Here is a 21,861-nt window from a genome sequence, read left to right as displayed (position 1 = left end):
CCCCCCAGCCGTTAGCTAACCCTAACCCTAAGCACAATAACGTCCGAAGCTGCTGAACGTAGCTACTTAGCTAGCTGCTAGCTGTTAGCGAGGTAGAGCAGGCACCTACAGGCCCATACAAATGGGCTGATAAGTACTGTCACCCATATGTTAATGGTGATAACATTCAAAGCGGGTGGCTGGAAACGGGACTGGGATTGCAGCGCTATTGTATCTTAGACGTTGCCCTCAGATGGTTGAGCTCCAGATCAGGGATCGCCCTCAATCACATTTCACGGCCGTTTCCACAGTTGCCAGTATACAGGCCTTCATACGTGGAGCACTTCCAGTCAGGCTTCATCAGCACACAGTGAAGACCAGGGAGCCAGTTGCCTGTACTGGTTCTACTGGTCGGCCCCGAGGCCTTGTTGGCGTACGTAATGTACTTAATTAATTAATAATAATCTACCATTACCATCCTGTTTCTCACTGGTTAGCTACATAGCGCTGACTTTATAAGGCGACTCCCACTGACCTCTAAAGACTTCCTGTTTTACGTGACACAACCCTGAAATCATAACTCGATTAATTATAGTCTGACCTGATCTTGGCTTCTTAGCAGGGAAGCGTTTCGCCTGCAGAATGAAAGCATCAGCACATCTGTGCCGTCTCCAACAGGCTGTCTGCCGTCTGGGTCGGAGAACCACTTACTTCCACCGGCCAAAAAAATGTAGTCTCCAAAGCAGATGAATTTGATGATTTGACTAACACCTCCTTTCCCTTCGTGCGTCCATGTGCCTCATAGCTGAGCTTATTAAAGTGCTCTCCTGTGGCCTTCCTTCACTTTATGACCTTACCACACATACAGTATATCCCGCAGAAAAGAACATGGATTTGTATCAGAACGGCCGGTCTCCCGCTGAGTTGCTCCTTTGCTCTGCTCATGACAGATGCCCAAGCTGCGAAGCCTTTGACTTTGGTGGGCTTGAAGGTCTGTCCCAGCGCTCTTTGATTCCTGCCCAGCAGGAAGGCGCTGGACTGCAGGATGAGGAGGGAGCTCAGAGGCCCTGAGCAGCAGCAGCAGCAGCAGCAGCGTGAAATGACTCGGGGAGGCGCGACCTTCAGGCGGACTACGGGCGACGGTGGGCTTGTGGGGTGGTCTTCCCGGCTGGAAAGCACTTCAATGGACCCCTGCAGCGCTCTCCTCGCGCCATCCCGTGCCCTCTTTGGTTGAGTGGAAAGTGTGGGGGCGCTGGCAGCGATGTGGAGATGGATGGTTAAAGTCATGTCGCTGTGGAGGCTCCTGGGAGATGGATGGACTCTTTGCATGCGTTCCTGGTGACCATGGGGACGCACGCTGGGTGTGAGACAATGCTTTGCTTTGAAAGAGGAAGCCTGAAGTGGGAACAAGCGCATGATTCGGTGGGATCTCGATATTCAGATATTTCTGCAGCTACTTCCCCTGTTTTCCTGACTCAGCTCTGAACCAGACTTTCGATCAACCCCAACCCTGAGCACATGGATGAAAACCTCGAATCCACAACTAACCTTTAAGCTGCACGGAAGGCGCCCACTCGGATAATGGCTCTGTACGTGCGTCCCGGCGTGCCGAGGAGCTCTCGAGCACAAACGTAATCATGGGCTGACGGCGGCCACGGGCCCTCACGAAGGCCCCGTAATCAGAGGCTGGGGATCGGAGCACGCGGCCCATGAGCAGGAGAGGCAGCGGCGCCCCCACAGCGTGGAGACATGCACACAGGGTTCCCAGCATGTCTCCTCGCCTCTTTGCCTCCTTGCCTCCTTGCCTCTTTGCCTCCTCGCCTCCTCACCTCTTTGTCTACTCGCCTCCTCGCCTCTTTGGCTCCTTGCCTCCTTGCCTCCTTGCCCCCTCGCCTCTTTGCCTCCTCACCTCCTTGCCTCCTTGCCTCCTCGCCCCCTTGCCTCCTTGACTCCTTGCCTCCTCGCCCCCTCGTCCCCTCGCCTCCTCTCCTCCAGCTGCTCTGACTCTGCTGGGATCCTGGCCTTGTACCGCTTCGTTCCCTCCTCTGTCTCCCTCCAACCTCCTCTCTCACTTCCTTTCCCACCTTTCCCCTTAGTCTTTTCTCCCCCCCTCTCCTCATCCATCACCTGCTCGCTCATCAGCTCGGCAGCTACCTGATATGTGCAGCAACGCATCCATCAACTCCGGGCCACAGACGTGCAGTAGGTGTCGAGCAAACGCCAAGACGAACTGATTTTGTTTTGCCGGAGCTCGTGTTGCTGCCGTTTAGCTGCAGAAGTGGCTCTTACACTTTTGCGTATTAGTACTTAGTGTCCTTACATTTGCATTCCCTTATCTTCTGCATGTAATGTATAGGCTCATGCACATCCTCTCACATGTGTGAGCAGCTTCCCTGTCACAGTGAGGGGTGTCTTGTATTACTTGCTGTGTGAGCTTATCTCCAGCTAAGCCTTTGTGCTATGCGAGCGAGTGAAAGATTACCCTTTTCACTGCTCCCCTCTTCAGTAACTAGAGGGAAAGGGAAGGAGGCCTTTGTGCGAGGATGTGGATTGGTGATTTAATCCCGTCTTCAACTTTTCATGTTCAGGACAGCCGAGGTCCCAGTGTCTATGCTCCCACTGTGGAGGGACGCTCGTTCCACCAAGTGCTCCTAATTTCTCCCACTCAGGGCCGAGGTAATGAGCCGCTGAGCACGGGTGTGAGACGCTTACACAAGCGCTGGTGGTGGATTAAGTGGCAGCGGAGGCCTAATGTCTGCTTAATCCCTCACCTGAGGATCAGTGAGGTTTGCTTTAATTAGACATGGCACGCTTGTTGTAATGCAAGTACAAGTACATGACATGAAAGTGCTTAAGCAAAAGGAGGAGTGACACATAGTACAAATGGCCCCTGAATTATTGTAGCTGTTAGTTGAAGGGTCACGATGCTCCGTCTCACTCTGATGGTGTGTTGTTGAGTTCACAACTTGATTCTGCTTCCCCCAAGTGGCCAAACAATCGATTACTCCAGCTCCTGTACAAAAATACACCAGTGTGTGTGTGTGTGTGTGTGCGTGCGTGCGTGCGTGCGTGTGTGTGTGTGTGCGTGCTCGTTAGACGACACACTCTCTCCTGTCGCTGCCGTGGACAAATGACCCCCGTTTATTCCAACATACAACAGGATCCATGTGCTCCGCATCAAATAAACAGACTCGAGTGTGCACCGCGTTGGCTCGTGGGCATTTTGGTCCGATAACAAAGCTCGATGACACGCGTGGCCCCAAAGGCTGCAGCCACAGCCTCACTGTAGTCGATTAGCAGACACCCCGTGCGGCAGGGCAAATCCCTGCACACTGCGCTCTTTGTTTAGTTTGGAGCTAATCTCTTTGGCCAATACTATTTTCCCACTGCCATCAGCTTGGGAAACTGCTGACTAATCATTTTTACAGCCAGGGTGATGTTAAGCAGCTTATACTGTATGTAGTGCACCCTCAACTAGCGAAACAGATGCCAGGTCCTCTTTAAACCCTTAGATATTAAAGTATGGGTTTGTTATTGACTCAATGTTTCCCTTTAACTTGGGTGTTTTGGAAGATTTCTATGTGCATCAAATAAAATAAAGCTTGTTCATATATAAAGTGTGCACCTTGAGGACGACGGTCCTTGAAGCTCTTTGTGCCCGTCAACGAACGACTGACATCCAGGAGAGAGAAAACGCTCCACAGGGCGACTGGAGATAAAAGCGTCTGTTCAATATTTCCCTGAATGCGGTGAAAGGGAACGAGACGGCCGAACATTTGTTCTTTGTAGTCATTTGTCTCTCAATTTAACCAAACTACAGTAAATTTGTACATTTTTCTTCTAAGTGTGTGTGAGGCATTGTACTGTAGCACAGTGGCAGGTTCACTGAGAGACTCAACTGTGTGCATGTGCTTTTTTTCAGGGTTATTATTATTATTACTATTATTTATTTATTTTGTAGGGAGTGTTTTTTTTTGAGATGCTGCTTTGGTGACTGGCAGGAAGAATTGGCAGCGTGTTGGTAATACGTCTCTGGATTATTCAGAACTGTCAGTGCGTGCGGCTTCAGACAACGCCGGTACAGCCTGTCTCCATTAGCCGCCGCCGTGAGTCAGCGATGTCAGCGTTGACGCGGCCGCTCCCGCGCCCAGAATAACACATTTCTAGGAAGCCGCAGCAAAACATACACTGGAATTGGTGGACGGAGTGACGTGCGGCTCATTAGCCGTTCGGCAGCAGCCATTAGAGCTGAATGGATGTAATGATGCGCCAACATGCCACGCTGGACATGAGACCCACTGAACAGTCCAGTCTTAGAGGTTCTGCTGCGTCTACCTCCAGGAGGGATTCATTTGGATTATACAAGCAAATGTCCCATCACCCGAGGCATAAAGTGAAACAGCAGACAGGCTTAGAAGGAAATTGGTGCCAATGGAGGCTAGTATTTTTGACTGTGTTTAACTTTTACATGAGTCGGTCCAAGGTGATAACTGGTGTGTAACGGGTAGAGAACGGACAGGAAGTTCAAGTTCACTCCCACCAAAAAGATTTTGATGCGGATGGAAAACTAAACAGGTTTGTGTGTTGGGAAAAGTGGTTCTAGGCGCCGCTGGGATGAATCTCACTGTTACAGTGTGGTGACGCCAGTTGTGTGGAGCTCCGTGCGGGTGTGTGCGCCGCCGTTGGACAATTTGGCAGCGTCTTTGATGGCCGGAGCCAAGGACGACTGATTGGTTGTAAAAGCGTCCATCTGTCTGTGAGCGAACCGCGTGCACAGTTTTGGTACGGCGCTTTTTAAGACCACATAAAACCCAAATTGCTTCATGTTTTTGTATTTTCCTTCTTCTTACCCACCCACATATGTGGTGGTGGCAAAGCGTGAATATGCCACCGTGTCTATTTGCAGCGATATAAATCCAGTGACGTCATCTACAGGATGACAACCCCCGATTCACCTGCTTTTAAGCATAAGAATGCGATAAAATGAAAGATAAAGCATAACCTGAGCGTCTGTGAGAAAACACTGCCCTCTTCTGGACATTTCCTGTTATGACATGTTCCAAAAGGTCATCACGGTGCAGAGTGTGGTTGAGAGTCTGACATCAGATTTCCCACAGTTAATCCATAAATCACAGGACGAGCCCAAATTCTGACGTAAATCTCCTGCTCATTCCTTTACGATCGTCTGATTATCTCAGGTGGATCACAGCATTAAAGGCTCGTAGCAGTGAGCGGTTAATCAGCCGATCCATTAACATCATAACAATGTTCCCATCACGATGATCATGCAACGCCTCGTGGAGTTTTTTTTGTTGTCCAACAATAAAGTATTTGAGAGCATCATCCGTGACTGTGGCGCAGTTTCCCGGAGCTCCAGCAGACTGCAGCAGAGGTCAGAGCTCCATGCCACAGATTCCACGTTCGCCTGTCGTGGCTCCAGATGACGTGTGAGAACGCCAGACCTGTTGCGCGCAGTCGCACTCCTCGCCCCGCGACAGGTCAACACAATACCTCGCATTCCTCCAGGGATTTGTGGTGTGAAACAAACTGTGTCAAAGAGTCATTTAATGAGCGGCGGCTGTTTCCATTGCATCAGCGGCTCCGTCAGCGGGGCCAAAGGCTTCCAGGAACAAGAGCGCAGCAGGTGCTTTACTGTGAAGTCACTCGCTCGTCTCCGCTTCCTTTGCCTGGTAGGAAGCCATCACGAGGAAGTCTGGGCTCTGTTATTTAAGGGTTTGCATGTTTGGGAAGGAAGGGTCAAACGGAAGGGACAGTCTGAGCTCAGAGCTTCCCAGCAAGGAAGCGTCACCTCGTCCTAAACACTCTGAATCCCAGATAACAATAACATTTAAAGTTTGCCTTACATTTTCTTGGTTACGTAAGAAGATTGATGCTGCTCCAACATCTGTAAGTTAAAGTAGCCCTTCAAACTAGTGTAGTTGTTGTAGCTTGGTCGATGGGAGCTTTTTATTAGATTTTCATGTTCTCTTCCACCTCATCATCCTTCTCACTTTCCTGTTCTGACGCATTTCTCCATATTTCCATTATTGGACATAAAGCTAGTGTAATTATTAGGGGCCCTGCCTCCCTCCCTGGGGTATCCCAGCGCTGGCGGGTTCGGCAGTCTGCGATTTTGGCAGCTCCCCAGCAGCTGAGACACTCCAGCTACTCTGTTGATATCCAATCTGACTCCTGTGCCCACACACACACGCAGGCAGGTACGAACACGTGCGCGCTAAAACGATTACGCAAGCCCCGGCCAGCCGAGCCTGGAGTAGTCTAAACACACGGAGGGTGGAGACATGCCAAGCTGCAATAGGTCAGAAAGTGATTCATAAGCAAGAGTGGATTGGACAGGAAAGCCAACAAATGGATTTGGTGTTTATTAGCTGACCTTGACTTCCAGCTGAAGCTGTGGAGAAAAAAAAAAACACCCCCACCCCCTCCTGCATTCCAGGAAATGACACTGACCCACTATTGACATCCGTGTGTTTGAGGAGTTAAATGTTACATTATGCAAAGGTCAGAGAACACCGAGCGCTTGGAAGCTTTTTTCTTTTTTTCCCCTTGCGAGGATGAAATTGAAGGCGCTGAAAAAAATGAGAAAACATATTGTTTTTACTCGCCGTGGTGAGGAGGTGGGGGGGGGGGGTGCCTTCAGGCCGCGTAGCGCAGGTGGCCGAGTGACAAGCGGTAATAATAAAAAAAGGCGTGTGAATATGAAAAAATGTGATCTTTATTTGACATCTCCACACACATTTCAAATATACATATTTACAGGTTTTGTACAATGAACATAACTCTTGCGTGTGACCTGTCTGGACTAATGGCGTCCTCCAGGCTCTGTCACAAATCCATAATTCACAGTGCAATACCGAGTGCACCCATGTCGCTTTATTCTACATGTCACATGATCGCGTGAGTCACTCGACGCGTTTGCCGGAGGAGCAGAATCATAAATCTCTTAAACCGCTCCTCTGCGAGGGAGCAATTCAGATCGTCACACGTTTGTGGCCATCTGGCGCGTCGGGCGGATGAGGCCGGAGCAGACGTTCGATTAGCCCGCCGCTCACCCCGGCAGCTAGCGGCGCGCGCTGTCAGCGCTACACGCTAACGCGGCGGGTTATGGCACTAGCTAACGAAAGTAAGGGGGGAAAGTAGCGTTGGAGGGAGTGAAAGGAGCCGCAATGGATTCTTCCAGTCAAGGTCAGGACCATTCTGCACAGACACGCTCAAGTGTTGAGTCATCGTCAGACAACCGACATCAAACAGCGCCTGACTGTGACGGATTCAGGGCCATGCAGTTTATAAAACACAGTGATATGGGCACATATCAGCACAGCTCCAAACAGGTTCGACGGCTCAACTCACAAAGCCTTTACTTTCCTCTGTTGGGTATTTTCCTGGTTTTGGGATGTTTTTGATCTTTTCTGACGAATTCCTAGAGTGCTTGGCCCCAGGCTGTCTCCTCTCCTGCTGCTAAAACATGTGACTTTAACACTACAGTAGCTCCCGGCTTTTATTTCTAAAGCAGAAACCTTGGTGTTGAGTTCAGGTGTGGCTAGTTGCACACGAGCCAAAGGTCTGCGTGAGCTTAAACATCCTTGTTGTTGAGTGTGCGTGTGATAAACTCCTTCCACTTTTCTTGCCCCGGTTGCACCCGTCGCCTTCCTTAACCCGTCCGCGCGCGATGTCGAAATCTGTGAGCTTGAACCGCCGCCAGATCGTCAGCGGCACGCCGCCGCTAGCTAGCGTGTCACACGCTAGCTAGCGTCAGGCCTCCGCGAGCCAGCTGGTGAGTCAGCGCACGAGAGGAGCGAGAGGAGCAACATCCTGGCCTGACATCGAGTCCGTGACAGTCCTTTTAGCACCAAATAATAAAAAACACACACGTGAAAACACAATGAATGATCATTGTTAGCAATGCCCTTTGCAAGTATACCACAATAAACTACAGTACAGTTTTGTAGAAAGCTTGAGGGTGTATGTACACACAACAGTACGCAACGTGTTTCTAAAAAGTGCCAATGTTTTTTTAAAAAAAAATAACCAAAAACGACGGTGAATCCCTCAACGGTTTCTGTTTTGGTCCCTCAGCCGGACTCAGCTGAGTCAAGTTTGTCAGCAGAACAGATCACTGTCCTCCTCCACGTGGAAGGTCGGCACCGTCTGTTCCGCCGCGCCGGCGTCCTGCTCGCCCGGCGCCGCCTCCTGGGACGGCGGCGGCTGCTGGAACCACGGGTGAGAGAGCAGCTCGGCCGCGGTCAGCCTTTCCCACGGCTCCTTCCGCAGCAGGCTCTGCAGCAGGCACTTGGCCTTGGGCGACAGGCCGTCCGGCAAGCAGCACTGGCCCCGGCGGATTTTGGAGAACAGCGTGGCGGGGTCCGGGTCGTGGAAGGGGTACCGGCCCACCAGCATGGTGTACAGCATGACCCCCAGGCTCCACATGTCGGCCATCTTGCCGGAGTACGGCGCCGAGCCGCTGAGGATCTCGGGGCTGACGTAGGCGGGACAGCCGTGCGTGTCAGACATGGAGTCGTCGTTGGGGTCCTCGAGGACGCGGCAGTCCTCGAGGCTCTCCAATCTCACCCTTGTCCTAGGAGACAAAATCAGAGAAACATCAGACACGACCTTTACGACCACAGGATGTTTGTTTAAACCACATCAGATCCCTCCTGTTAGCTGTATGTCCATCAACAGACAGGAAGGAGCTGCAGCCACAAGTGAAGGCTTTAAATGTTATGTAAATTAGGAGGACAGATCCCACAGAGATGGAAAGGTGTGTGCGAGTGTGTGTGTGTGTGTGTGTGTGTGTGTGTGAGAGAGAGAGAGAGACTGTCAAACATTAAGGGATCTGTGAAGTGTAAGTGAGTGATTGCAGCATGGATCAGGCATCTTCCTTTCACCCTCAAGCTGCATAACAGACAGAGATGAATGCAACACACACACACACACACACACACACACACACACACACACACACACACACACACACACACACACACACACACACACCAGACCTGAACTTACAGTGACCTAAGTGCACAATAGTGAGTCTCATCAGACACGTGGAGCTGCATAAGCAACAGACTGCCAATGAGTTCCTGGCACGCACATGGTCGTATAAACACACACACACAATACAACTCCAGCACCCACCTCCTCCTCTGCTGCTCACACACACTCGCTATATTTAGCCCCGTTAATGGCAGAACGTACTGTACATTCAGTCCTGCACCAGAGCGGCTACGGTGATGTCGCCGGGATTTCACGACGGTCGCGGGTTCTGCTGCGAAAAGCGCACAATATTACGCGTGGAGCGGAACAAAAACATAGAAGTCTCGCGGCCAAGATTGGGGTTTTATTCAGTAGCACGAACACAATGTCCTGTTGACCTTACGCTCAGAGATCTGTACATCTCTGTGCAAGAAGCAGTCAGACAGCGTGGCTGCAGAGAGAGGATGAAAAGAGTGACGGCCACCAGGGCCGAGACAGAAAGCAGACGATAAACACGGAGATAGCGGATGAGATCAGTCAGGAGCGAGCTGGAGGCTGAAAGGAAACTGAACAGAGCGCGCTCGGGGTGGAGAGAGTGACTCATCCTTCTGTTGAGAGTACATATCCTCCCTCCTTCTCCAGCAGAGGCTATCTGCACCTGGGTCCCACACTCGCGGCGCCAGCCATCCCATAATTACCCTCAAATGGCCGTTGCCACATCAGTGACGCACGGGGAGGCTGGAGCTCCGCATGCTTCACAGCGCTAGTCACCTTCCCTAAACTGGCCTGTTCAGCTGTGTGTGTGTGTGTGTGTGTGTGTGTGTGTGTGTGTGTGTGTGTGTGTGTGTGTGTGTGAATGAAGATAGTGTTTGTGAACTAGGGCGACACACGGCGATCAGACGGGATTTCGACATTTCAAGGAGACTCGATTCTGCACAAAAAACTGGTTTCCTGGAAATTGGAGCCGGATTCCGTGATGTCACGCACGCAGCCGCTCGCCGTCATCGGCGGCATCGTTTGTGAGTGTGTGGCCACAGTGGGAGTCCGGTGGGTCGGTCTGCCTGCACCACCACCAGGTTGCGGGCCTCGGAGCAGCTCCGGTTGTGTAATGAGCTCACACGCAAACGTGCGCGTGCGAACGCACGGGGAGAGAAAATGAGCTCCGCAGCCCCCCCCCCCCGCCCCCCCTCTGCACATACACACTGTGACTCATCGCTCTGCAGCCATATAGCTATCAGAGCGACGCGGCCAGGCTCCGCTCCTCTCACTGACTGTCCGCTCTCATCCGTCCAGCGCGACCCCTGAGAACCCCACGGGAGAAGTCTCCCATGGAAAAAAAAAAAAAGGGCCCTCGGCAGCAGAGGGGGGGGGTTGTTCGGGATCAGCGGGCGCTTACAGGAAAACGAGTGACGCAAGGGCAAAGAGGCGACAAATAGTTTTGTAAGCAGGGGCTTGTGTGTGTGTGTGTGTGTGTGTGTGTGTGTGTGTGTGTGTAGCACTCAGCGCTGCAGACATTCAAGCATGCAAGTGTGTGGGAGCGGGTTCGCAGGCCAGGGCTTTGAACGACTCCCTCGTGGAGGGAAGTATATTTGAATGAATCGTCACTGGACTCTGGAGCCGTGATGCAACATATTAATAAATAATGAGTAATAACTATATTCTAAGATTTAAAAGCGCGAGGAGGAGATGATTGTCTCATTCACCGGGCCTCGTCTAGCAGCTCCCGGCCAAGCTGCCGCCCACCGCATTCACACACACACACACACACACACACACACACACACACACACACACACACGCGTATGCGGGCGAAACACACAACACGTGTACAAAGAGACACGTCGGGAGCGAGAGGAGGAGGCAGACAGACAGAGGGTGAGAATCTGGGAAGCGATGCAGTCTGCCTCCACAGGCAGCTACAGAACCTCCTACAGTATCTGTGCCCACACTGATATGTGCACACACGGCCTGTGCCCATCAGCTGCTGCCATGTTTGCTCCGTGGCTTCACCGGCATCTCCCACCGCCACCAGGTTAGTTACCTAACGCCATCAAGGCTCATTAGGCGCCGGCAATGCTGCAAAACAGGAACACGCCGGGTTTCTGTGTGTGTGTGTGTGTGTGTGTGTGTGTGTGTGTGTGTGTCTGTGTGTGTGGGTTCTATTCCCTCTCGCTCACCTTTTGTCGTCGGCGAAGACGAACTTGCGCAGCTTGAGGTCGCCCAGCACGACGCCCGCCTGGTGACAGTGCGCCACGGCCAGAGCCGCCTGACGGAACAGGCTGCAGGCGCGGCCCTCGTCCAGCCGGCGGCAGCTCTTCACCAGCGTGTGCATGTCCCCGAAGTCCTTGTCCAGGAACACGTAGGCCTTGCGCTCGCCCAGGATGATGTCCCGGATGCCGGCCACGTTCTTGTGAGCGGGCAGGACCCCGTAGGCCCTGATCTTCTCCTGGTACAAGCCCATATCAAAGACCTGGGGGAGAGATGGAGGGGGGGTGATGGGGAGAGAGAGAGAGAGAGAGAGAGAGAGAGAGAGAGAGAGAGTGAGGGGGAGGAGCGGTGGGTCAGTGTGTTCCTAATGATCATCCAAAGGAACAGCCGTGAAAATCTGGCAGCAAATCAAAAAAAAAAAAAAAGACTGTAGGACATGCTTTGATTCCGCATGAGCGTGACGAGCGAAAGCGCCAGGCGATTAACTTTATTAATCAACAAAAGCCCAGCGCCTGCGGGGCTTTCACGCAACATCAGCACGCGGGTCTGTGACGGCAGAGGGCCCTCGCGGTGGCGGAGCGGCTCCGGGTCGTCGTTGTCCGCCCGTGCGTCCGATGTTTGCATTTTTGTGACACAACGTGGCGTAACGCGCTGTTAAACTGTGGGGATCAGCCGCTCCTGCAGGTGCCGTCCCCGCACAGCGGACACGGGCTCACCTGCCCCTCCATGGAGCTTATTTATAGGCAGTCGAGTCTATTATTATATGGGATTTTAGAAAAAATCATGAAGCCAAATTCCTTTATTACGCAAAGTGTGACACATTTCGCGTGAGAATGACATTCGGTGTTGAAGTCGCCTAAACGCTGACGACACGTCAGACTGGCTGTTGAGCAACGCGGTGTCTTGAAACGCCATTCATTCAAAGAAATTGCACAATGACGGGATTGCGCATACCTTGCACAGTAGCTCATCGCCGGTGTCGGCGTTCATCGCGCTGTGCACGCTCTCCCGGTCCGCCAGCGGCAGCAGCAGGAACGCTCCGATCCTGGACGGCCCCTGGTGGGTCGCGGGCACCGGGCTCGACGCGGGGCTGGCCGGGGAGCCCGGGGAGGCGCCGAGCAGCCCGTGGGTGTCCCCCGCCTCGGCCGGGCTCAGCCTGGCGCATTTGGCCGGCGGCTGGTCGTCCGAGTCCAGGCGCTTGTGCGCGACCCTCGCGGCGCGCGTGCACGGCGGCGACGGGCCGCCCCACCGCAAGTTCATCCCGATGGACCGGTTCGCGAGGAAAGGAGCGAGCGTGACCCGGTGCGCGGCTCGGCTGGAATACGTCCGCTCGGCGGCTAGAATACTCCACAAACGGCGCGCTCCATCCGTGCGAGGCTCGTTCGAGTTCGGCTATAAATGAAAGTTCTGCGGCCCCGGTGTTTGCGGTAGTAATCCAACCCACGTCCTCGCAGGGAGCGAATGCCCACGTCTCTGAGATCTGTGTACTTTTGGTGAGAAAATCCCGACCTCTCAGAGCCCAGACTGAGAGAGAGAGAGAGCGAGAGAGAGAGGGAGAGCGAGAGAGAGAGAGAGAGAGAGACCGCCTCACTCTCACACAGGCAGCGAGTGAGTGAGCTCCGGTGATACTGAGCTCCGAGCTCAAACACTCCGCCCGACCAGTCCAGCCTCCTGGTGACACAACCATTGAGCAATCCTGTTAACGGCACCGACTCCAGCTCTGCGCGTCTGACGCAACCGCCCGCCGCGCTACCTTTCGCTCGGGACTCAGCGTGCGGTTCGACCGTCGACGCGGTCGACGCGCCGCCGTCGATCTGCAGGTCGCTTCTCATGGGCTCCTCGCGCCGGCGCGGGTGAAGAAATCGTCCGCGGCGCTGCTTATCGCGCGCTCCTCATCAAGCACGCACACGTTTTAGGCAATAATTAACGATCCTTCAAAGTGCGCGTGACTCAGTTGTTCCTGCGGGTTCAGCGCTTCTTGGCCTTTATTACCACCGCCCGCCCTCCCGTTAGTGTGCGCGCCCCAACCCCGGCCTTCACGTCGCCCTCACACGTTCCCGTGCAGAGGCCGTCATAAAACACGCCAGCGTGGCTTCGTAAACAACGTCTCTGCACCGAGGCGCTGGGCAAACGGCGTGAAAGTGATGCAATATGGTTGAAAAAAAAAAGCATAAACTGTGGTCTGTTACTCAAGAGCGTCGCATGCAGAAACTCAAGCGGCACAGAGTCACCCCTGAGATGATGCGCTGATCTGTGAGCTAGGTGAGTGTTCTGGGCTTTGCGCCCCTCCCCCCCCCCCACTTCCAGCTCAGTTCCTCCCGCCAGGGGGCCACGCCCCCGGAACCGGGGCCTCGACCCGACTCCGGGTTCACGCGAACCGTCCGGCGCGTCTGCGCTCGCGGATTCCACGGGAGCGCTGCGTGTTATTTTTAGGCCTCCCCCATTGTTCCCTTCGCGCAGTGGTCGTCCTACGAGGTGACTCACCAGCTGATTGATGCGAGCGCGTCTCCGTGAGCAAGTGCGTTTGTCACGCTGTCAAGCCGGCACAGGAACAGGTTTCCACTGTAGTCTCTCTTTCTGTTTGAGCCGCTGTGGGAACTGTGGACGGGCTCCATTGTCGCCTCACAACAGTCCGCACTCGTTCGCGTGACACGCAGTGGAAAGAGTGACCGACTTGTGGTTGCTTTTGTCCAACATTCGCCTCCACTCGATGTAACAGCGAGCGTTTATGTCGGACCCGTCGCACGGATCCGCACCGAGCCACGTGTGTAGACTGGGCCCACTTATGCAGGAGAGCCGGGCTTGTGGAGCTGTAAACAGAGCATAGGTGGTCAGCCCACGTCCTGGGTGTTTACGCCGCGCTGGAGTGGGAGCTGCCCCCCCCCCCCCCCCCCCCCCCCCTCCACTCCCCCCGCATTCAGGGCATGCTCTCCCTTGTTATAATTAGCTGACTCGCTCACCACCAGCAGCGCTGACGGGAGGCTGGGAATTGATCGGCCCTGAGAATAGTTCAGTCTGCTCCGGCTGACAGCCGGCGCGCGGATCGGCGGAGGTCGGACGCGTCACGCTCGTTAGGACTCGTTAGGAGCAAAACGCCGGTCACTTATGGTTACTTCACCGAAACGGAGGAGCGAATAGACCTTGCGTCTGCCAGTGAGTGTGAGTGTGGGAGATAGTAGTAAATGTAGTAAAAGCATAATAATTAAAAATGCCAATGGGAATAATTTTGTGTGCAGGGTGTACAGTCAGAGACCCGCTCCCCCGGCCCATAAATATCTTGACGTCGGTCTCCAGACGGCGTGAACTGTGTGAACTCAGGCGCGGGTCCGACGGCGACGGCGGCCGTCTTCACCGAACGGCCCTCGTATTTTCACAAGCTCAGGCCCGATCAATCACGCCGCAGGGCCCGGACGGGGCTTGTTTCCCGTGGACGTCCTCCAGCCCGGAGTCTGGCCTTCCTCCGGCGCTCCCTTTGATCTGTCCGCCCGCGAGACCGGAGCCGCCGAGGTTCTTGGCAGCGCGCGGGTTTGTGCTGCTCGAAATCCACCCGAGATTTAATACATACTTTTACAGATTCTTTTACAAGAGGTAACAGCCCATAAGCAGTAATTGCTTTACCAACACAACACGCACTTGCACATTGTTTCCTACTGATTGAAAGCATTTGTTCTCCCACGGGGGACTTGTCATGTGTGCACACACTCAGCACAAAGACTTCCCCAAAGGCCTTCTGGGAAGCGGCGAAGCCAAATCTAAACTCACAGAAGAAGCGGCTGCAGTCTTTGCTTTTTGTATTTCTGTGAAATAAAGATGTAATCAGTCATGGTAGAATAACAGTCAGGTTCCCTTTTTGACACACGTTAAATATTTAGGGCCGTTGACGGATAATGTTGTCAAACTTCATTTTGTCAGGAATACTATTAAACCATTCTGACATCACCTGGTAGTTTGTTGTTTAGTGGGAGTCAGGAGATGCTCCACATTCACGTCTGTGGCTTTGGGGTTTTTTTAGGTTTTAAGCATAAGGTCACCATTTGAAACAGAGGATCCACATGTGACCAGCTGCAGAAACCCAGCTTCACTGGAAGGAAGGGGCCTCCTCCGTAGCAGGGATCTCCCTCAACGCCTCCTCAGCAGAATTTTCACTTGTTTCCAGCGCCTCGCCCGCGCCGGTCGCTCCTCAGCACATGATTTCACTGAAATAGTTGACCTTACTCTCAGAGCTCCACTCCGCAATGACTCAGGGGGGTTCCTGTTGCAAATGGGAAGTGGACGGCTATTGTGCTGGCTGAATGAGGCGGTGACGTGTTTGCGTTGCGGCCCCCACACACACACACACACACACACACACACACACACACACACACACACACACGCACCTACGTCACCACCATGGTACCAATCAGAGGTTGCACAAGATGTCTCCGCGCAGTCGGGCCAACTCCATGATGTCATCCTCAGTGGAATGAGAAAAATCAGATTGAGAACGGGTGATTATCACTTATTGCTCTACAGGAGGAAAACGTGGGCATTTGTTGTTGCTGGCGACCATTCGTGTTCTTTTAGGCAGCGATGAATCAGATAGGTGAAGGGGAGGGGGGGGGCGTGTCTATCGTCCGTCCACACCGGCAGCAGAACCACCTGAGGGAAACTCCTCGTGCTTCTAAGGAACCCACAACCCGACGCCTCCCTTCAGCTGACGGTTCCTGTGGCTTTTCCAAAAGCAACAATCAGACGCCCACACCTGCTCGCACCGTGGGCGGCCAGCTGTGCGGGAGCGAGGACGCACTCGGAGCCTTCGCGCCCCTCTCGGGCCCCCTGGTGTTTCTCGGCACAGCTGCTTCTGTCGCCTTGTTGTGTGCGACGCCAAGAGCGACACTGAACAGTGTCCAGGACCGCAGACGGCTCCTGACACATTGATGCTGAGGCCAGTTTAGAGCCACGCCAGGTCAGCTGAGGCTGTCAAACGTCAGGAAGGCCCTGAAGTCCGACCCCACGTTGACCCAGACTGACTAGAATGAACGGATTGGCTGTTTATGATAAACGCCAGGGAAGTTTTGATTGTATCTGGCAAAAAACGTCCACCTGGAATTTCTGAATGAACTGATTAGATTATCAATGGTTGTAAACAGCAAACATCGAATTCTAGTTCACTTCACTTTTTACTGTGGGTTTCCACACTATTATAAATCCTATGATATTTAGTGAGGTCAGGCCTTTCCAGCACGGCCCAACCCTCGAGCTAAATGCTAATGCTAGCTGCACTAGAGGAAAGTCAGGCGTCAAATAAACTACTGCCACTGAAAAGGAGCGTCCGCCTTTAACGCACCTGTAGACGATGCTCTAGAATCAGCATTGAGCCGCCGTCTCCTTCCGCAACGTAAGTCACGGGTCGCACTCCTACGTGAATAACATTGACGGAGTAAAAGCTGTTATTTGTTTCCAATTCCTGCTACAACTCCCATAACCCCCAGCCTCTTTTCTGGAGCGAGTCAACCACTACTGAGTTCATCAAAGTGTGCGAACACGAGAGGCAGAAAAGAGCTTAGCATTTGGAAAAAGCAATTAATTGCAGGATAATACCCCATGTAACAGGATTTCATTGACTCTTAGTGCGTCTCCGCTCCAAAAGGAGATTTATTCTCATAATCCTGTGATGAAAGGCACGGCCAATTATTTCCCATGCATTGGAACACACTGCCTGAGCTCGGGCTAGGCCAGCGGGAGAAGGAGGAAGCGGGGGGTGGGGGGGTGGTTGTTTACACACACGCTGCTCAGCCCGCACCAACAACCTGTCACTCCTCAGATTACCCAACGCCGAGCTTTTAATGATATGATTGCGCCGCAGCTCACGGGACGCTGATAAAAGCCGCAGCGCCCGTCCATTAACGAAAAACGAGGCCCCCCCGCGTTTCCCCGCGTTTCGTCACTTGTTCGACGGATGTCGAGGAGGCGCGTCGACGCTCGCGAAAGTTTGCGTTTGAGCTTCCGCCGCCGAGTGTCGTCAGGAGGGAGAACGCGGTGTGCTGGTTGGAAGAGGCGTCACGGCCTTTCAAAGGAATCCATTCACGGACGGGTGGCTCCGATGACGGACGCCTGATGATTCAGTCCTGGACAGCTGACGGGTTTCACCTGGACGTCCCAGAAATGTGCAACATACTGCGATTGATTCAAGAGAACATTCATTTGAAATTGGAGGGATTCATAAGATGAATAATAAGTCACTGACAGTATGAGCTGTGTCGCGTCCTGATCATCGCCCGTCCCGCGGTGCGTTCAGGGACACACAGCTGCGGCCGCTTCAAGGACCCGCATCCAGCGCGCAGGCTGGTGATGTGTTCGCGCGTTGATGCGATGGAGCAGGTGATGACTGAGGGTTTGTATGTGTACGGGGTGTGGGCGGAGGTAATTAAGGTGTCAGGAAACATGCGTTATTAATGGTAACATGGCAGAATAATGGAGAGGCGTGATCTGTCATGCCCGGTCGCTCTGACTGCCCCCCGGGTGTGTGTGTGTGTGTGTGTGTGTGTGTGTGTGCTGGTTCCTCTGTCGAGAACGGAACCGTCTGTGGATGCGTCTCCCCTTTATGCTGTGGAGCCTGAACTATTTGTGCTGTCTGCTAGGAGGACAAGGGACCCCCGGTGAGCCGCGTCGTGACAGAGCCCGTCACGCCAAGGAGGAGGGAGAGGTTCTATTCGCGGCCCGGCGTGTGTGCGCTGCTCCGTTGAGACGAGGTGTCAGGAGAGTTAGCAGCTGTGACTCAGTGTTGTGGTGTTGCTCTTCCCGTAGTGTTTAGTTTGATGTCATTCTCCCTCAGGCTGAATTCTAAAGGGGTTACGTGGATCCGGCCTTGTTGCATCCAGGTTGAGCAGGGTCATCACAAAGGGATGTTGTTTTCACGGATTATGAAGCGAGCCGGAGAATTTGGAGCGGCTCCAATTTGTTTCAGTTCAAAATGCTTTTCAGGAACCTATTTTATTATTTTTGCAAAAGCATTTAAGCAGTAAATCCACATTGTTTGCTGATAATTAATGCTCTGGTTTCTGCACAGTCGTCATCTAAACCTACTGCATGATGACAACATGCAGCTTGTTTTGTCAGATGTTTATATTTAAACATTGTGATTATAAGTTTGTCACATCACATCTATTAAAAACACTGTATTCATACATATATGTAAAGTTAACAGCTAGTTTTTCAAGGTCGTGAGAGTCATTCTTTTGTTGTCGTCCCCCCGGCAACGCAGGTTAAAGAGCTTAACAAATTCAAGTCTGAGAAGTGTGGAGTGAGGAGTTTTTCACCCCGAGGCGTCTTGTGTTTCCTGCGGTCTGAGCTGCGCTGAGCCTCTCTGACATGTTTTGGATTCCACCGTGCCTGAGGAAGGAGACGCGTGAAACGCCGGTAACTGCTGAGGCCCTGAGCGGGTCCAGGTGCGGTGTTACACAGCGCTGCTGCACCGCACCGTGGGCCGCTTCGCGGTTTGAGCTCAAGGTTTCAGCGAAGAGGCTGAAAGAGAAGACGAAGGAGGGATCAGAGCTAAGTCCCTGAGCAAGCAGCAGAAAGCCTGTGTCTGATGTCTGACCTCAGAGGTGAGTGGTTCATGTATGAATGGGAAGTTCTCCACCGGTGCATCCTCCCCACATAAGTATGTGTATTCAAGAGAGGACTAAGTACAACAAGCACCCCCTCCTACGCATACATACTGGATTACCTACATAATAGGGAGCCAGGTCCGTGTGTGTGTGTGTGTGTGTGTGTGTGTGTGTGTGTGTGTGTGATCCACTGCAGCCAACTTCCCCTTATGGAACAACACAGACAGTGAAACAATACAGTTCTCATATGATTATCACACACACACACACACACACACACACACACACACACACACACACACACACACACACACACACACACACACACACACACACACACACGCACGCACACACACACCCTGAAGGTTCGCTAACACAGGCCAGATGTCTCCCGGTGCAGCGTCGGAGATGGAAAGTTATCCCCTTCATTTTCACGAGTAAATATTTTTCGCTGGTTGAAAGGTAACTGGAAACAGACGGGCCGAGTGGAGGCAAAGAGAGGCCTGATACGTTTCAGGTGTGGCGTATGAAAATGTCTAAAAGGAGAAGGGAAGCGTAACCATTTCTCACCTGCTCAGTCGTCACGATAAAAGCATGAGCCCGTTGCGCTCCTCTTACCTTCTCAGGTTTAACAAGCATTTGGACGCGTCCGGTCCTGAGTTTAGCTGCGAGACGTCAATACAGAGACGAAGGAAGGGATTTGAAGAATGAAATAGTAGAATTACAACTTGTTGTGCCTCAGTTGGATTCTAGTGGCAACAGTACGACAGCTGGATTCCTCCCTATGAACCAGACGATGATGGTGGACTTACAAACTAAAACCCCGAGAACTGCCATCAACAAATAGCGTGAAGGTTTCCTAGAAACGGCTGTGAGACACTGTTCAAGTCATTTTTCACAGCACAGAAATGGGGCAAAATACGGCGAGCGGCGTAAACTGTAATTTAGACAGCGTGAATAATGAGCTCCAAAGCTGTTTGAGCCTCCGCTTCCCTGCTTTCCAGCTAACTTACTATATTGTGGGATCTGGTGTGGGAGCCGCAGACTTAAGGTAATCACGGTCACACTGTGAGTGAGTGCTTAAATGCCTGTCATTAGAGCTCAAATTGCAGTATTGAGACACACGTGCACTACAGTAAGTCACCGTGAGGTAGTTGTACAGACGCTCGTCCCACAGGAAGGAGGATATTGTACTGGATGTGGGATGAATCTGTCCACATGTAGCCCTTGTATCCTGTCCAGCCCAAACTCATCCTCTGCTGCAGGTCCAACAGCTGATTGGAAACTCCAGATGCTTCTAAAGCAGCAGCATAAAACCCGCGCTCATGGAGTGGCCTGTTGAAATAACAAAGCCATTCAGCGTTTGCATCGTTCAACCAGTACCTGCACAACGTTCCGCAGGAATTTGGCCTCGCTCGTCTCCACCGGACGTCAGCTCTGACATATTTGTCTGGTGCGATCAACGTCTGGGCCGCGGCTGAGCCGATCCAGAGGGCGGATTCTTGTAGCTTGAAGTCATCCTGGAGTCGATTTCCACCGATGCCCAGTGTCATCATGCACATTCTGGGCCCCGTGGTGGATCTCTGTCCTGTGGCCGCACACAGTCGCTGGGTGAGCGTTCACACCGAGACGCTCTCATTTGTGCACGCACAAATTTCCCCGGCTGCTGCTTCATTGAATTTGAATCCTTTTTTTATTACGCTGAATATAAAGCTGCCGGCGGCCGGGGCTCCGGTGCTGCCTGCTATTGTTTAAGGTGCGTCTCCCGTCGTATACAGGCAGCATTCCATGCCTAATAAAGGCTCCGCTCGTCACAGCAGCGCTTGTGATTTCACATCTGTCAAGATAAGATATCTGGAAGTGAAGGTGGAATGTGTAATTGACTGGATGAACATACTTGTGCCTGTGTTTGAGCGGATGAAGGAATGTAAAAGCAAGAGCCGTCCTCGCTGCAAAACGCACGCTTTCATGGTTGAAGGAGACGTATTTATGACCCAATGCAACGTGCTCCTTTAGTTTTGTGGAAAACTATGGCGGCGTTACTCTGCAGCTCCACGTTTGTCTGAACCAAAAGCCGAATGAACCGTTTCGCTCCTTCTAGTCGGATAATGAATATAATTTTGAGGCATTTTGAAGTTGGAGAGTGAGCGAGTGTTGCTTTGAAGTGCGCGTCCACACGCAGTCGCCTTGTGATGATTCAGACATGAATGTTTTCACAGACGCTGCGACATGAATATGAATGAAAGGAAAACAGCCTGTTTCGACCTGAAACATGCTTATTAAGATAAAAAATTCCACTGCCGCCCCACAATGCGTGTGGTCTGGGGCGTTAATCAAACCGAGGGGGAAGGGGAAAAAAGGGAACATTTTTACATTTCAAATTTGCTGCATCTCAAAAGCTCCACTGTCTGCGAGCCGGGCCTCGCGTACAGCTGGCAGACAAAGGACTCCACAGGGCGACATGACTCAAGTGACAAACAGTGGTTAGGAATTCGCTCGGCTCGGAAACCCGTCATTACTGGAAACGCGAGCGCGTCGGAGCCAATTAAAGCGCCGGAGCGCGGCTGCGGCGCACGCGGTCCGTCGTGCGGAGCGGGCCCGAGATCAGCCGCTCGGAGGCAATCAGCGCACGTGCGAAAGTGCACGCGGTTTTATATTATAGTGAGGGTCAGGAAGAGTGCGTTACGAAACGGCGGCGGAAGCCTCGCGTTGCCTTCAAGGCCCCGTGCGGCAATCGTGTCTGCAGTGACGCAGCCAGATGTGCCACCGCAGGACTGTTACCGTGGACACGTGACGATCAGCCAGGATGACTTTCCAAGGCGAGGGAGAACCGCCGAGCAGACGACCGACTGACATCCTGATTGTGGGCGGAGCAGACGTGCGCGTGTCGCCCGCATGGGGAAGTGAAGCGGCGGGAGCTGACACACGCACGCTCAGTGACTGGAAGCGCGCCACCAGGCAGCGGCCGATGCTGGTGCGGTCAGTCAACGCAGGATTCCCGTTATCGGAGTTCACGAAATTAACAAAGGCTCGTGGGAAGTTTCTCGCAGCTCGGCAGATTTCTGACTTCTTCCTGCACCTCCTC

The 21,861-nt window shown here is 52.9% G+C and overlaps 1 protein-coding gene across 1 annotated transcript; it reads right to left on the bottom strand.

Moving 5' to 3' along the window:
• Window positions 1–6,693: 6,693 nt before the first annotated feature.
• Window positions 6,694–13,024, bottom strand: trib1 (tribbles pseudokinase 1). Its single transcript, XM_029167395.3, has 3 exons — window positions 12,139–13,024; window positions 11,154–11,446; window positions 6,694–8,575 (listed from the first exon to the last, which is right to left on the bottom strand). Exons 1-3 carry the CDS (start codon window positions 12,442–12,444, stop codon window positions 8,101–8,103), a joined length of 1,074 nt encoding a protein of 357 aa, XP_029023228.1. The 5' UTR covers window positions 12,445–13,024; the 3' UTR covers window positions 6,694–8,100.
• Between the last annotated feature and the right edge of the window lie 8,837 nt (window positions 13,025–21,861).

This window comes from Betta splendens, chromosome 11 (genome assembly GCF_900634795.4).
Source record: "Betta splendens chromosome 11, fBetSpl5.4, whole genome shotgun sequence".
NCBI classification, from domain to species: domain Eukaryota; kingdom Metazoa; phylum Chordata; class Actinopteri; order Anabantiformes; family Osphronemidae; genus Betta; species Betta splendens.
The sequence above is the reverse complement of the archived record's forward strand: the minus strand, read 5'-3'. Positions and strand labels throughout refer to the sequence as shown.

Bases quoted from the DNA above. Each gene is read 5' to 3' on its own strand.
- trib1 (XM_029167395.3), bottom strand. From the start codon at position 12,444: ATGAACTTGCGGTGGGGCGGCCCGTCGCCGCCGTGCACGCGCGCCGCG. The intron at 11,447-12,138 runs GTATGCGCAATC...TCTCTCCCCCAG, and splicing joins GCGATGAGCTACTGTGCAAG to GTCTTTGATATGGGCTTGTA. The intron at 8,576-11,153 runs GTGAGCGAGAGG...TTTGTCTCCTAG, and splicing joins GTCTTCGCCGACGACAAAAG to GACAAGGGTGAGATTGGAGA.